Source organism: Cryptomeria japonica, unplaced genomic scaffold, assembly GCF_030272615.1.
Source record: "Cryptomeria japonica unplaced genomic scaffold, Sugi_1.0 HiC_scaffold_663, whole genome shotgun sequence".
In the NCBI taxonomy this organism is placed as follows: domain Eukaryota; kingdom Viridiplantae; phylum Streptophyta; class Pinopsida; order Cupressales; family Cupressaceae; genus Cryptomeria; species Cryptomeria japonica.
In genome coordinates, this window is record NW_026729456.1 from 27077 (window position 1) to 40295 (window position 13219).

At 42.6% G+C, this 13219-nt stretch overlaps 1 protein-coding gene across 1 annotated transcript in view; it reads left to right on the plus strand.

The window, feature by feature from the left end:
* LOC131059857 (uncharacterized) overlaps nucleotides 1-10813 on the plus strand; it is a 36758-nt gene extending 25945 nt beyond the window's left edge. The window contains exons 6-7 of the mRNA XM_059216091.1: nucleotides 10209-10309; nucleotides 10452-10813. Coding sequence (XP_059072074.1) covers nucleotides 10209-10309; nucleotides 10452-10575 — 225 coding nt within the window. The 3' untranslated portion in view covers nucleotides 10576-10813. The remainder of the gene's footprint in view (nucleotides 1-10208; nucleotides 10310-10451) is intronic.
* Nucleotides 10814-13219: the final 2406 nt, after the last annotated feature.

Genomic DNA, 13219 nt, shown 5'->3' on the forward strand with positions numbered 1-13219 from the left:
TAAGATGACAATGTGATAAAAGCCAAATTACATAAGAAAACTATGTACTAACTATATTAAAATTCTCTCCTAAACTAGGAGAGGAAGGCCATCATAGCTCCTTGACAACTTCCTCCAAGTGAGTTGTGATCGTTCTCAATATAGTTTGGTGGAAACTTAAGAGGGCTACATCCACTGTTAATGTTCATTTCTTCTGGTTAAGATTGGAAACATTCTCATTTGGGTTGCTTTGGTCAAAGGAAAAAGATCCCTGCTAGCTGGATAGTGTTCTAAATTTTCTTGATATTTTCCTTGTCATCTCTGCATGTCCCAACATTGCCCCTTCAGGCATTGGGGGACAACATAAAGCAAATCATATTTTTAAAACACTTGCCCTAGAAACTTTGTTCCACACAGCAATGCCAAAATACATATAGCACTATTTTTGTCTCCTAACATTTGGAAAATATCCCCAATGGTAGAAATGGCATGCACGGCTTATTGTAGTTTGATCTCATGCTTTTTAAAGACTCTGTGCATTCAATAAACTCTGAGGCAGCTGATCTCTAGGGTCATTTTACGGAGTTTTGAAGAATATTATACTCTGTAGAGATAGTAGATGATGAATTACATGTACCAATCTCAATCTCAACCATTCATACATCGTTTTCTCATACACATGCATGCAATTCCTTTTTTGTGTTGCCACACCCCTATCTGGTGATGATATTAGAGTTTTATTTCATAAACACATACTATCACATTTAAATTACATTTGAGTTGCTTTCAGTCCTAAGTTGTCGCATCCATGTGGTTTGTAAGTCCTTGCACACATCCTGGTCTTTTTCCATAAGTTGGATACATTTATGTGTTCAACTTTGTCATTTCCCTTGTCACAAAGTTTCCTCTGTGTTGTGCTTTTGGAACCTCCATGGCTGTTTTGCCCTGACATTAGGAACAGTTTTCCATCTAGTGTTGTAAGATAAGATGCATGGTCTAAGATTGGATACTGAAGAGTCCCATTGGTTTGGCACTTTGTTTCCCTTCTCAAGAGATTCCAAATTTGTTCAGCAAGTTCCAAATGCTCTCAAGTATATTTATAACCATAGTTGAAAAACTCAGACTCAGCAAAAAATTGGCAAGGCCCAAAAATGTGACACAAAATATTCAGCAAAAACTCGGCAACTAATTTTTTTTCTTAAATATGATTAGAAACACAATTTTTTTTCGCAAAAATCAATGAGGTGATGCATCCAATGAGTCCATAAATTAGTTTATAAAAGAAACAAGTTAAATGTAGTTATATTTGATTGATTTAAATGTAAATTGGGTACAAAATGGCATTCTCATGTGGAATGTTGGTGGTTGGTAGTCTGAAACAAAATGAAAATTGGAAATTGTTTCTGTAAAACTAAAATTAAATACTACATCAAAACATTTTACATCTGTTTCTTCCCAGCTCTAGTGAAAACTAGGGGAGAGGTAGAACTAGAGGATCTATCCTAGGAGTCCATTGTGGCTCCTCCATCTCACCAAAACGAGATTGAGGGTGGCACCCCTCACAGGGGTCTGAAGGTGAGAGAGAGAGGTAAAGAGATAGGTCTAGATCTTGGGGGAGAGAGGAGAGAGTGAGATAGAGAGTGGTAGAGAGAGGGGATAGAGGAAGAGTGATAGAGAGAGAGATAGGTCTAGAATTCAGGGTAGATAAAGTGATGAGATAGAGAGAGCAAGAAAATGTTGATAGGAGCCTATTGATTACTAAGACTTGACCAAGTCTAAAAATTTATAAGATCTTCTAAAACCTAGAATTTGCATTACAACTCCTAGAGATCCAAAACCACTCTCAAACATCCTACCAATATATACATGAAATATATCTTTAACTTTAAGAATATACTTAAATGTTATATTTTATGTATATATTTTGATGAAGAGAATGAGACTGTTGCCGGGAATAATCATTATGTTATGTTGTTATATTATGTTTATGTTGTCGTCGGTAATAATGAGTTACGGCGGTCAGTTGGTTAGCCGACGGGTAGGTAGTTGGAGTTGCGACGGTTGTGTCGTACCCCTTCGGGTATTATATATTGTGTACCTTTTCTTCGAAGTAGGATCATGTTAGTCGTGTCAGATGTAATGTTATAAGCACTTATTGTACATGGACTGTGGAATTAATATAGAGGCTGGTTATTTAATATATTTCCATTATGTTCTGTGCATTTACGTTCTGCATTTAACCGTTTACCTGAGAGGGCAAACATTTGGTGCCGTTGCCTAGACGAACTCGGGAACGGAAGACACGGATGGCGCACAGACACAATGGGCCTACTCGTTGGTGAAGTAAACCCGGAGGCCGACGACGCGCGGACAGAACTTTATACAGGAGAAGACACGGCAACGCGAGAATTTTCAATTTTGCTCCAGGTAGCCATTCAGACATACGTTCGACGAGAAGCGGCAGAGGTAGAAATCCCACCAAGTGTCGTGTGGACAGCGCTGTAGGTTAGCCCGGCAGTAAACCGGTTAATGAACCACCTCCCCCGGCTGCTTGCACAGGCATCGCTGGCACAGCAGGCCCACCTGGAGGAGATTGCCCAGGAAGAGCGACGACAACAAATCCTGCAACGCTACGAAGAGAACAGCCGACAGGTAACGGAACGAGATGGCGCCAGGCCAGGAGGAAATTGAACCTTGTAATAATCCCGACACACTGCTGATATAAATTGTGGCCGAAAGGCAAAATAAAAATAAAAATAATAAAAGTTTTTTTGTGTACATGGCGTGTGTTTGCTGTGTATGGAAGTGACTTATGCCCAATAGACTAAATAAGGACAAAAATAAAAAGATACAGAGTGACGAATGGGAAGTGGCACAAACCGCGTTGAATCTCAGACAGCAGATAGAACGAAGGCGTAGGCTAAGGCAGCTTGCCGAGGGACGACCGGCCGAGGGGTTGCCCGAAGGGAACCCAAGAGGTGTCACGGAGGTTGCGGAGGCAGAGATAGACGGAGAGAACTACACTGTCTACACTGTTGTAGGGCTGCCAGAAGGAGTCACGGAGGGTGCCGAAGGAGAACTCTACAGTTCGCCAGAATACCACCGTAGGGTAAGAAGCCGCGAAGAGTTGGTGGAACAAACAAGGCGAAGTCTAAACTTGATCGACGCTACCAGAGACTTGCTAAAGAATTTGTCCATTTCAGAGGACAACCGGAGGGAGACAACGGAAGGTGACGGTACGACCGAAGGTGCCGAGGGAGCACAAGGGTACCGTACGGAAGGCAATTTGTTTGGTTCGGTGTCAGCAACTTTTTCTGGAGGACCCACGAGTGGAGGTTCAGTTGCAGGAGCCAGAGGATCGCCAGGTACAAGTACACAAGGAATTAGAGGAGCGAGACCCAGCGGTGGGATGGCGAGTAAACAAAAATTGCCAAAGTTCACAGGGGAGGGCAAGGAAGACCCCTTACGGCACTGCCGTACATGTGAAACCATTTGGTCTGCCAACGGAGTAATAGACCAGGATGATTGGGTACAGCAGTTCCCAGCCACGTTACGAGGAGTTGCCATAGATTGGTACTCCGATGTGGACAAGCAAAAAGTGGCCACATGGGCCAATCTACAGAAGGAATTCACGGGGGAGTTTCGGTTGCTCCGTGATGACAATGAAATTGTAACGGAGATATACAGTACCAAACAAGGTACCAGGGAGACAGTACGGGCATACAGTCGGAGGCTGAAAGAACTCTTGGGTAGAATGGAAAGCCAACCTGCAGATGGATTGAAGAAACGATGGTTCGTTGAAGGGTTGAAATCCTCCCTACGGAGGAAGATGAAAATTGTACCCCCGACGTCATATGACGACGCTTATAATAGGGCGATGGACCTGGAGAGCGAACACAAAACATCAAAGAAGAAGAAAAGTAATAAATCCTCATCCGAGGACGATGAGTCTTCACGGGAAAGCAGCAGCGACGACGAGGCTGACAAACGGGTGCAAGCGCTCCAGAAAGACATGGAGCGAATGAGAAAGGAATTCAAAATAATGAGAAGCACTGGTCGGAACGAAGGGGACATATGGTGCACTGAGTGAAAAGAGGAAGGGCACACAAAGGGTACTTGCCAAAAGAAGGCAGTCTGCGAAATTTGCTAAGTGATGGGACACTCCACCAAGGAGTGCCCATACAACATGAAAACCCGAGGTACGCAAATGAACCAGGTGCTGTTCACGGAGCAGGCCACAACATCCGCACTAGCGGGTACCGGCCAACATACTAACACAACGGCATCATCTGGAGGATACCGGGACAACAGACGCGGCGATGGAAGGAATAGCAACAATAACAATAACGGAAGCCGTATCCAGTATGACGCCAAGGGCCGGCCAATTATCCAATGTAGGGCCTATAATCAGTGGGGGCACTTCGCCCGTGATTGCACGAAGGAAGCCACCCCTCAGCACCTCTGCCGTTGGTGTGGGCCAGGTGACCATGAGGACGCAAATTGCCCGCAGGCAGGGGTTAATCTCCTCAACATTGAGCAGGCTAAGAAGACTGGTGAGAAAGAAGTACTGGCGATCACCCACGCCCAGACGAAAAAAGCCACTTATCCTGAACCCCGTACGGAGAAGGAGAGATTACGGGAGGCAAAGGCCAATATTGAACGTGAGATGACAACCGAACGACGGGACAACGAGGCGGCGAGTACATCATCCCGTACGGAAGCGGAAAATAACATCATTGGGCAAATCTTGCAGATGGAGGTGCCGATAAAGGTAAAAGACCTTCTAGACTCTCTGCCACAATTGAGGACTGCCATCCTCACCAATGTGCAAAGCACCGCAGCATCGAGTGCACCACAGGTACGGGTTCCCGCCACCGCATCGTCGAGTGCACCACAGGTAGGGGTTCCCGCCACCGCTTCGAAGAGTACACCACAGGTGGAGGTTTCCGTCAGCCCTTCGACTGACCCGATGTTACTAGCCTTGAGCAGTGGTAGACACCCAGCTGTGGTAGAAATGGGCATCCGTGGGACCATTCTGAAGGACACCATTGTGGACGGTGGATCTAGGGTGAATGTATTACCAGAAGAAACATGGAAGCGGCTGGGGAAGCCCACCCTGTGGCCACCCACATTCAACCTGGTGGGAGCGGACCAACACGGCATTAAGCCACTCGGCCTGTTGATGGCCCAGCAAGTGACAATTGTTACGCAACCATTCTTGTTAGATTTCGTGGTTATTCCCTCGAAGAAGAAAGGCTATGACGCCATCCTGGGGAGAGCGTGGTTGATCAACGCGAGGGTAAACCACAACTGGAAGAAAAATACACTTTCCATGGAGAAGGGAGGGCGGAAATATACCATTGACCTACACACCCAAGATGTTGGCGAAGAGCTCGCCTCTTCCGACTCAGACTCAGAGGACTTTAATAAAGGGGAAGGGGGTCCCGATGAAAGCAAGGGCAAGAATGCGATGGAGCCGAACAGTGAAGGGGTGCCCGAATTGGAGGGATGTTCTGAAGATGAGGTATGCTGATTTAACGGGCTCTTCCATTGGCAAATGGAGGATTACAAAATGTTCCAAAGCTACAGGCTTGAAGTAGAGGAACCAGAGCAACCAACAGAGGTGTACCTGCCGGAATACAGAGAATATTGGAAGGGAGACGCCCCAAACCCTGGCGACGTAAATAATCCGAAGAGTGTCGGCAACGATTGGAACCCTGTATGGAAGACCGCAGTCTTCAAAATCTTTATTATCCTTCTTCTTCTTATGTACGGGAAGGAGACCATGGTCCCTGTAGAATTTGTGGTTCCAGGTCTTCCAATAGCCATCGAAAATAGACTTGCCACCAACGGGCCCAAATTGAAACCCTACCACGCGAAGCGCGCAGGGGACCCGAGAGGCCGGACGGACACCCGAGAGCCCGAAGGGGGACCCGAGAGGATGGAAGGGGACCTAAGAGGCCAGGCAGACGACTTGAGAGGCACGGGACAAAGGGAGACTTTTGGGCGAGGAAAACCGGGAAGGATGAAGGGCGATCCGAGAGATAGGGGACCTGAGCCGAAGACTCTTTAGACAATTTCAAAAAAAAAAAAAAAGGTGAAAAAACACCACCGTACGGCAGATGACCGTACGGTTGGAAGAAAGAAAGAAAAACGTACGGCAGGCGATCGTACGATCAAAAATTTATTAAAAAAAAAAAAATTGAAAAAATCGCACGGTCGTATGACAGCGACTGTATGGTAAAAAAAAAAAAGAAAAAAAAGGGGAAAATGGCCACCGTATAGTGGGACCAAGGTGACACCACCGTGCGGTGAAACCACCGACGGTGACACCACCGTGCGGTGGAACCACCGACGGTGACACCATCGTGTGGCGGTCACACCGTGCGGTGGGAGCCACCGAAGGTTGTTGTCGAGACATGAACCCACCACCGCACACCGCACAGCCCGACCACCGCACAACACCGAACACCGCCGCACAGCAAGGGATAAAGGAGGAGGAAGACGCATCGCACGGCCCGACCACGCACCGCACGACCTGATCAACACGCACAGCAAGGGTTACGCACACCAACGCGCAGCAGCCGCAAAAGGAAAAAGAAAAAAACCAAGCCCGCACAATCCACACAGCCACGTAAGGGCAAAACGACCGCCACAGGTAGACCAAGCAGCCGCACGATTGGAGGTGCCAGTGTTGTTGTTGACCGGAGGTGTGTCCGTACGATAAGAAGGGTGTCGACCGCACGGGAAGGTGGCCGCACGATTGGAGGTGCTAGTGCTGTTGTTGACCGTACAAGGAGGTTGTATGGCCGATGTGCCATCGGGGACATTACAGTGCCTAAAAAAAAAAAAACGACGACGACGGATTGAAAAATGATTCGATGACATCTGGAGCCTAGACACTGAAAATATTGGAGTGTAGAAGAAGGGTTTTGACATCATAAAATATCAAAAAATGATGCGCGCCATGGACTTTCATGGGGTTCTGAAGGTTGTAAATTGGTGTTGGCGGCGGGGGCGCTGCCCCAGGACCCCGCGAGGGGCGCTGCCCCTCGACCCCGCTAGGGGCGTTGCCCCCAGACCCCCAGTCTATTTTTGAGCTACAGAAGACCACGGGAAGTGTTGTGGTTGTCCGTATTGTGAGAAAGAAGCCTGCAGCTAAGCATTGGCGGGAAGCCATAAGCCGTAGAGGGAGACGGATTTGGAGGTTGGGAACAAACAGAGTTTGAGGGAAGGCATTGCAGGTCCGCGCAGTTGTATGACACCAGGGAGTTATTCAGTTCAGTTTTTGGCCTTTGGGGAGTGTGATGGAGGATTTGAGGTGTCTCCTAGCATTTGTGCCAGCGGATTGTGGCCACCTCCAGGCATGACTGGTACGCTTTGAGGAACTCGGAGTAGGTCTCGGCTGGACGTGAGGTTGCCTTGGTGGATGCACAGAGGGCTCGGGAGGAGCTGACCACCAGGTTGGAGGCAATAGTCGCGTGAGACTTAGTTCAGCATACCCAGGAGTTGGATGTCGGGAGAGCAGCACGGATGGCTATCGAGGACAAATTGGCTAGGGAGATAGTATCAATTGAGTAGCAGTTGGTGGAACCTGAGACTGAAAAACATGTTTTGCAGACAAGTTTGGGTTAGGCACAGGAGGACTGTGATGGCCAAGGAAGCAATATTGGTGAATTTTGCACTTGAGCATCGGATGGTAGCAGAAAAGGGGTTTCAGGCGAGGACGCAGCAAGTGTATAAGATCCGGGCCCGACTGGCGTTAGTAGTTTCTGCCGTTCATCTCTATTTTGTATTAAGTCGTCGGAGTCGACTTCTTTTCTTGGGGGGGATGATGTTGCCGGGAATAATCATTATGTTATGTTGTTATATTATGTTTATGTCGTCGTCAGTAATAATGAGTTACGGCGGTCAGTTGGTTAGCCGACGGGTAGGTAGTTGGAGTTGCGACGGTTGTGTCGTACCCCTTCGGGTATTATATATTGTGTACCTTTTCTTCGAAGTAGGATCATGTTAGTCGTGTCAGATGTAATGTTATAAGCACTTATTGTACATGGACTGTGGAATTAATATAGAGGCTGGTTATTTAATATATTTCCATTATGTTCTGTGCATTTACGTTTTGCATTTAACCGTTTACCCGAGAGGGCAAACAGAGACCGACTTGAAAAAGAAAATTAGATAATTTTTTGATGCATCTAGGCCCAGCTGAGTTTTTCACAAAAACTTTCAGAGCAAAAAACTTGCGAGTTTTTAAAAACTCGTCGAGAACTCTGCGACTCTTGCATCTATGTTTATAACATGGTAGCGAAAATATTTCTTGAAGATAGCTTGACAAACCCCAAAATATCAGGAATCCAGAAAATGCACAAAAAGAGAGAAAACCTCTGTTTTTTAATATTTAAAGACAATACAATTGCATAAAGATAGAGAGTGAAGGGAAATGAGATTTTACACAATTAATTTTGGAACATAGTTTGTTTTAACTTTTCATCAATATTAAGAATGTTGATTACATTGCATAGTGCATGGTACATTACTACACAGTAACATATTGCAAGTACATAGGTTGAATTTATTACAATCTAACGTTGAAAGTACAATGTGACAAAAAAGTAGAGTAAGCCAATGACTCTTGATGTTACAAAGTACACTAGGGTGCTGTAGGTCTTGACGATGAAGCTCTAGGAGCACAACTTCTAATTTCATCATTCTCTTTAGAGCAAAAATTGGCTTCTTCCCAACCTATTAAGTGTTTCCTTATGAAAAAGTATCTCTTCAACATTTAGAATCCATTTAGATTTTGGATTTTTCTTATTAGTGTCAATCAGTTGTATCTTCCTTGATGGTAACTAATGTCAAATTGAATGCATATGTAGTGAGACAGGTAGAATAAGTTTTAGAAAAACAAGAATTTGGTTTGGAAAATTAATGAAAACACTAATTAGAATTTACAAGTAATTATCAATTGCAACTTTTTAAACCTTGAGCTTTCTTCAACATAAAGTGGAGGTTGTGCTGAATGAACACCAAATCATTCATTTGCTCTTGCATCAAACAATCGTGTTTTTGAAATGTTTGTGTTCAAACACACTCTTAACCATGTTCACATGTAGATGAACTATATGGCTGACTCAAAAAGCACATTGCCATCCATCAAAGGTTTTTGGATTCCTTTCCAAAAAAAATCTACCATTATGTTGAAAAAACACAAATTTAATGAAGATTCCATCATGTATGATTTAATCAAAACTTCATTCCTATAATGTACACATGTTCAATGTAAAGAAACTATCAAAACTCTATGGAGTCTAGTTGGTTCAAAGGTGTTTCTTCCTCTTTTTTTCAAAACTTAGGGGTATCCCCGCGACCCGTGACCCAGCTCAGTGCTCAGCCTGCCTTGCCTTGGTCTTACTTTCTTCTTTGATAGACATATTGGAGAAAAAAGCCTTGCTTGCTTATATATTGGCAATTTTCCCATAGCTACACATAGCTAATTTGGAGTAGGGAACAATCTCTCCACACACTTGATAAGTTCCTTTGTAAACTTTGCATCTTCTCACAATTAGGTGCAATAGAACAATGATGGATTTAGATACTATCTAGTGGCATAGAGGAGTGAGTGCATTTGCTAATCCCATCTGTCATCGATTATATCCTAAAATGGCATGTATCTGTCCCGATTATTCCCCATTTTACTCTTGATCACCTCTTTGGCTCTATCCATGGCCTGATACAAATAGCCCACGGGGGATTTACTTCCATTATCTTTGACATGTCAAGGGAAACAAGTTTTTGACATTCTTTACATTTTTTTAGCTGATGAATTTTAGTTAGCAGAAACTCTTATATGGATGTCGACATATGGATTGTTGTCTATGTAAACAATGTGGTTAGTCTTTTGCACATTGTCCATATTCTGATAATTCCATTATTCTCTGTTTGGCAAGTGATCTCACTAGACGAATGATCTTGATTTTGCAAGGATTTCATTTTAACTAATTTCTAACAGTCTAGCTGTAAATTCCTATTCAGCTAAATTTTTATTTTGCACATTTTAAATGTGGATTAATGTTTTTTGCCATTTAACGTGTATTGTATACCTTAAACTTTAACAAGAGAAACTGAGTTTTCTCTGTAATTTCATTCTCCATACATAGTAAAACATCATTCTTGTGGCCCTTAAATATTTCTGAAATAACTAATGGGGAACATGGCATGAATTACAGGAGAAAAACGCTTTGTGGAGTTTTGGAATGATCCTTTATACACTTGATCGCTTGTATAAGGTAACAGAGAGGCATGCAAAGGAATCTGGTGAATGGCAAAGGTTTGTATTATATTCTAGCCTTATCTTTATGACTCTTAGACTGTTTCGTTTTACACAATCTAGTTTACTGTCACAAATTGGCTAAGCATCTATGGGGAAGTCATCGAACTGACTCAGTTACCCTATGTTTGTTGCCTTGCAGCTTGCATGCAGATATTCTTGATCTGGCAAATCCAAAGCTTGCTGTCCACTACAAGCTTCATATCTCAGCTCGAATGGTGCAGGCATACGAATGTCTTCTTCCTTTATCTCAAAGATTGTTATGATCGAATTTTAAGGAAAAAAATTCTCCCCTTTTGCTGATTATCAATGCTGATTTTGATTTTTGTTCTTGTAGTTATTACCAACCTTTCTTCAAGAATTTGACCATTGTAGTGGTCTGTTTTGTAGGCTTGAATACCAAACACAAATGAGAATCCCTTTAACATGTGCCTTTATCTCAGTTTTTGATATACATGGAATTGTGCAATTATTTTCATCACTAATATGAGGACAGTTTTGTCATGGCTGATTGTAAGTGGCTGAGCTATATAATTATTGAGTCTGCAACAAGCATATCATTTTGAAATCTTCAAGATAATTTTTGGTTCATTGGCTTATGCTATTTACTTTCATAGTTGGTATTAAGAAACGTCTTGATTATGGCAAAGGTTGAAGTCACGCAGGTCTAGTGTATAGCAAGGAAAAACATCTAGCTGAATGGTAGCACCAGACGAAAAATATAGTCAAAATTGGAGTTCAAGTCATAGGAAAGCTTATACCAACTGGCTTAATTTCAAGACAGCATCTTAATTCAAAATCACATCTAAGAATGGTTTGGATGATGAATATTAGCACCACAGAGATATATAGAGGACTGGATATTGCTGGATTGAATAAAAGGTCTTGTGATTGATATTCCACTGCTTGAGTTCCTCAAAGCTTCATCCGTATGAAAACTGGCTGCATGAAACATCAGACATTGAAGAAACACAACAATTAATGTAGCACATCTTCTCCAATCACTTTTGACCTTTTTATATTTAATTTAATATGTAAGTATTAATGTCCATAAAAGACCACAGTTGGTCCATGGGACTGAAAGAGGTTTACTGTAAAGAGGACAGACGGGTGCAGAGGCACATCCCAAGAAAAGTACAGAAACATGTAGCAAACAATGCAAGGAAGGAAAAACGGGTTCCATAGACAATTCCTGTAGGTCTTGATAACAGTCTTGACATTCGAGGCAGCAATAAAGTGTGTTGGGTGTAAGGCAATGTGGCTTACTAGGTTTTTGACACCTCACTGATCTATTGTAAACTACTTTGAGAGCTTAAATACACAAAATAAGACTGTAAAAGAGAAACAGCCTACTATGCATTTTTTAATCATCTTTTTCATCAATGTTAGCATTTTGTATAAAATTTGCCCGTATTGACTATATCTACTAAAATGTCTGACCCTTTCCCCGTTTCTGGTCCTTTTGTAGTGCATCTGGTGTTGGCTTTCTAGGTTGGTGTCAACAGGATCAGAGGGGTTTTTCGATGTCGCGTGTATGTTCAGATGGATTAATGGAGATGAATGACACTTTCGGGAGTGATTTTAGATGGCTTGTCCAAGACTTACTATTTTTAGTTACTATTTATAGCAGTGACCATCTTTAGCACTTACTATTTATAGTGAGTCTTTGAGTATCTCAAATTGGGCCAATTTGGTGTTTGGACACACTACTTCTAGCAATTGCTATTTTTAGTAAGTGTCTATTTTTAGCAGTTGGGTCAGCCTCCGTATCTCCAGTGGTCTAACATTTCATATTTGGACGTTGGGTAAGTTTTATTATGTTCAAAGAAATATATTTTGATTTTAATCACCCAAGTCTCTTATATTGTCGCTTTATAAATTAAGCGCTTTGTACCCCTTGGCCTAGGTGCACAATGTTGTTTTAAAAGGGGGTCCTTTAATGTCTTAATGGGATGCCATGAATCAATAATTTTTTTTTTTTCAAAGACTAAATCTTAGCCTCCAAAAGTGGACTCCTAAGAAGGGAGACATATGGAATTAAAAATAAATTAAAAAGTCTCATGAATGGGCATGGGATTTCGCGGAGGGAAAATTAATTTCAAATCCAGTTGCCCTAGTTTCCTTCCCTCTCTTATATAATCACCTCCTGGGCTCTCATTTGGACATCTTTTCTTGGACAACATAACAGGATGTTGCCTGATTTTTTCTAGGTTTAATTTTTTGCTAGTTAAGGACGAAAACCCTCATCCCTCATCTTTGCTTGCTGGTTTTGGTGGTGAGAGATCAACCCTAGCCGGAAGGAGCGATTCTACTTTAGGGGTCACATTAGTATTCACGGAGTTCTTGATTTCTATCATTTTGGTGGATTTAGAATGAATATTTTCTGTGTTTTTTGAAGTGGGTTTTGTAGATTTCGGTGTGGTGTGTTTGATGATTTCCTACTTTTGGGTTTTTGTTTGGAGGTGTTAGCATGCTTTTTCAAAGGTCTGATTCGTATTTTATAATTTTGGAAATTCTCTTTTTACCGAGGCTGGAAGTATCAATTGTTTGTAGCTCTGTTGGTGTTCGAAGATCTATTTTGGATGTTGTTTCCAAATATTCCTCATAGCTGAGCGCCATCTTTGAGTATTCATTTGTGTTTTTGGAGAAGGTATGATTTTCCAGGAGCAAATTGCCCCTCCTAGGGAGCCATGCCAATTGTGGGATATTGCATAATCAGGTTTGCTGTTGTATAGACTTGAAAATCTGCCTTTGGATGAATGTACCAGGTCTGATTTGCATACTCAAGTCTGAATTTCAGAATATTTTATGATTTGCTTCATTATGTTATGATTTCCTTATGAAAGAGAAATTACTTCTTTTAATATGCAATGTATCTCTTGTATCTCAAACATGATGAATGAAAACAAA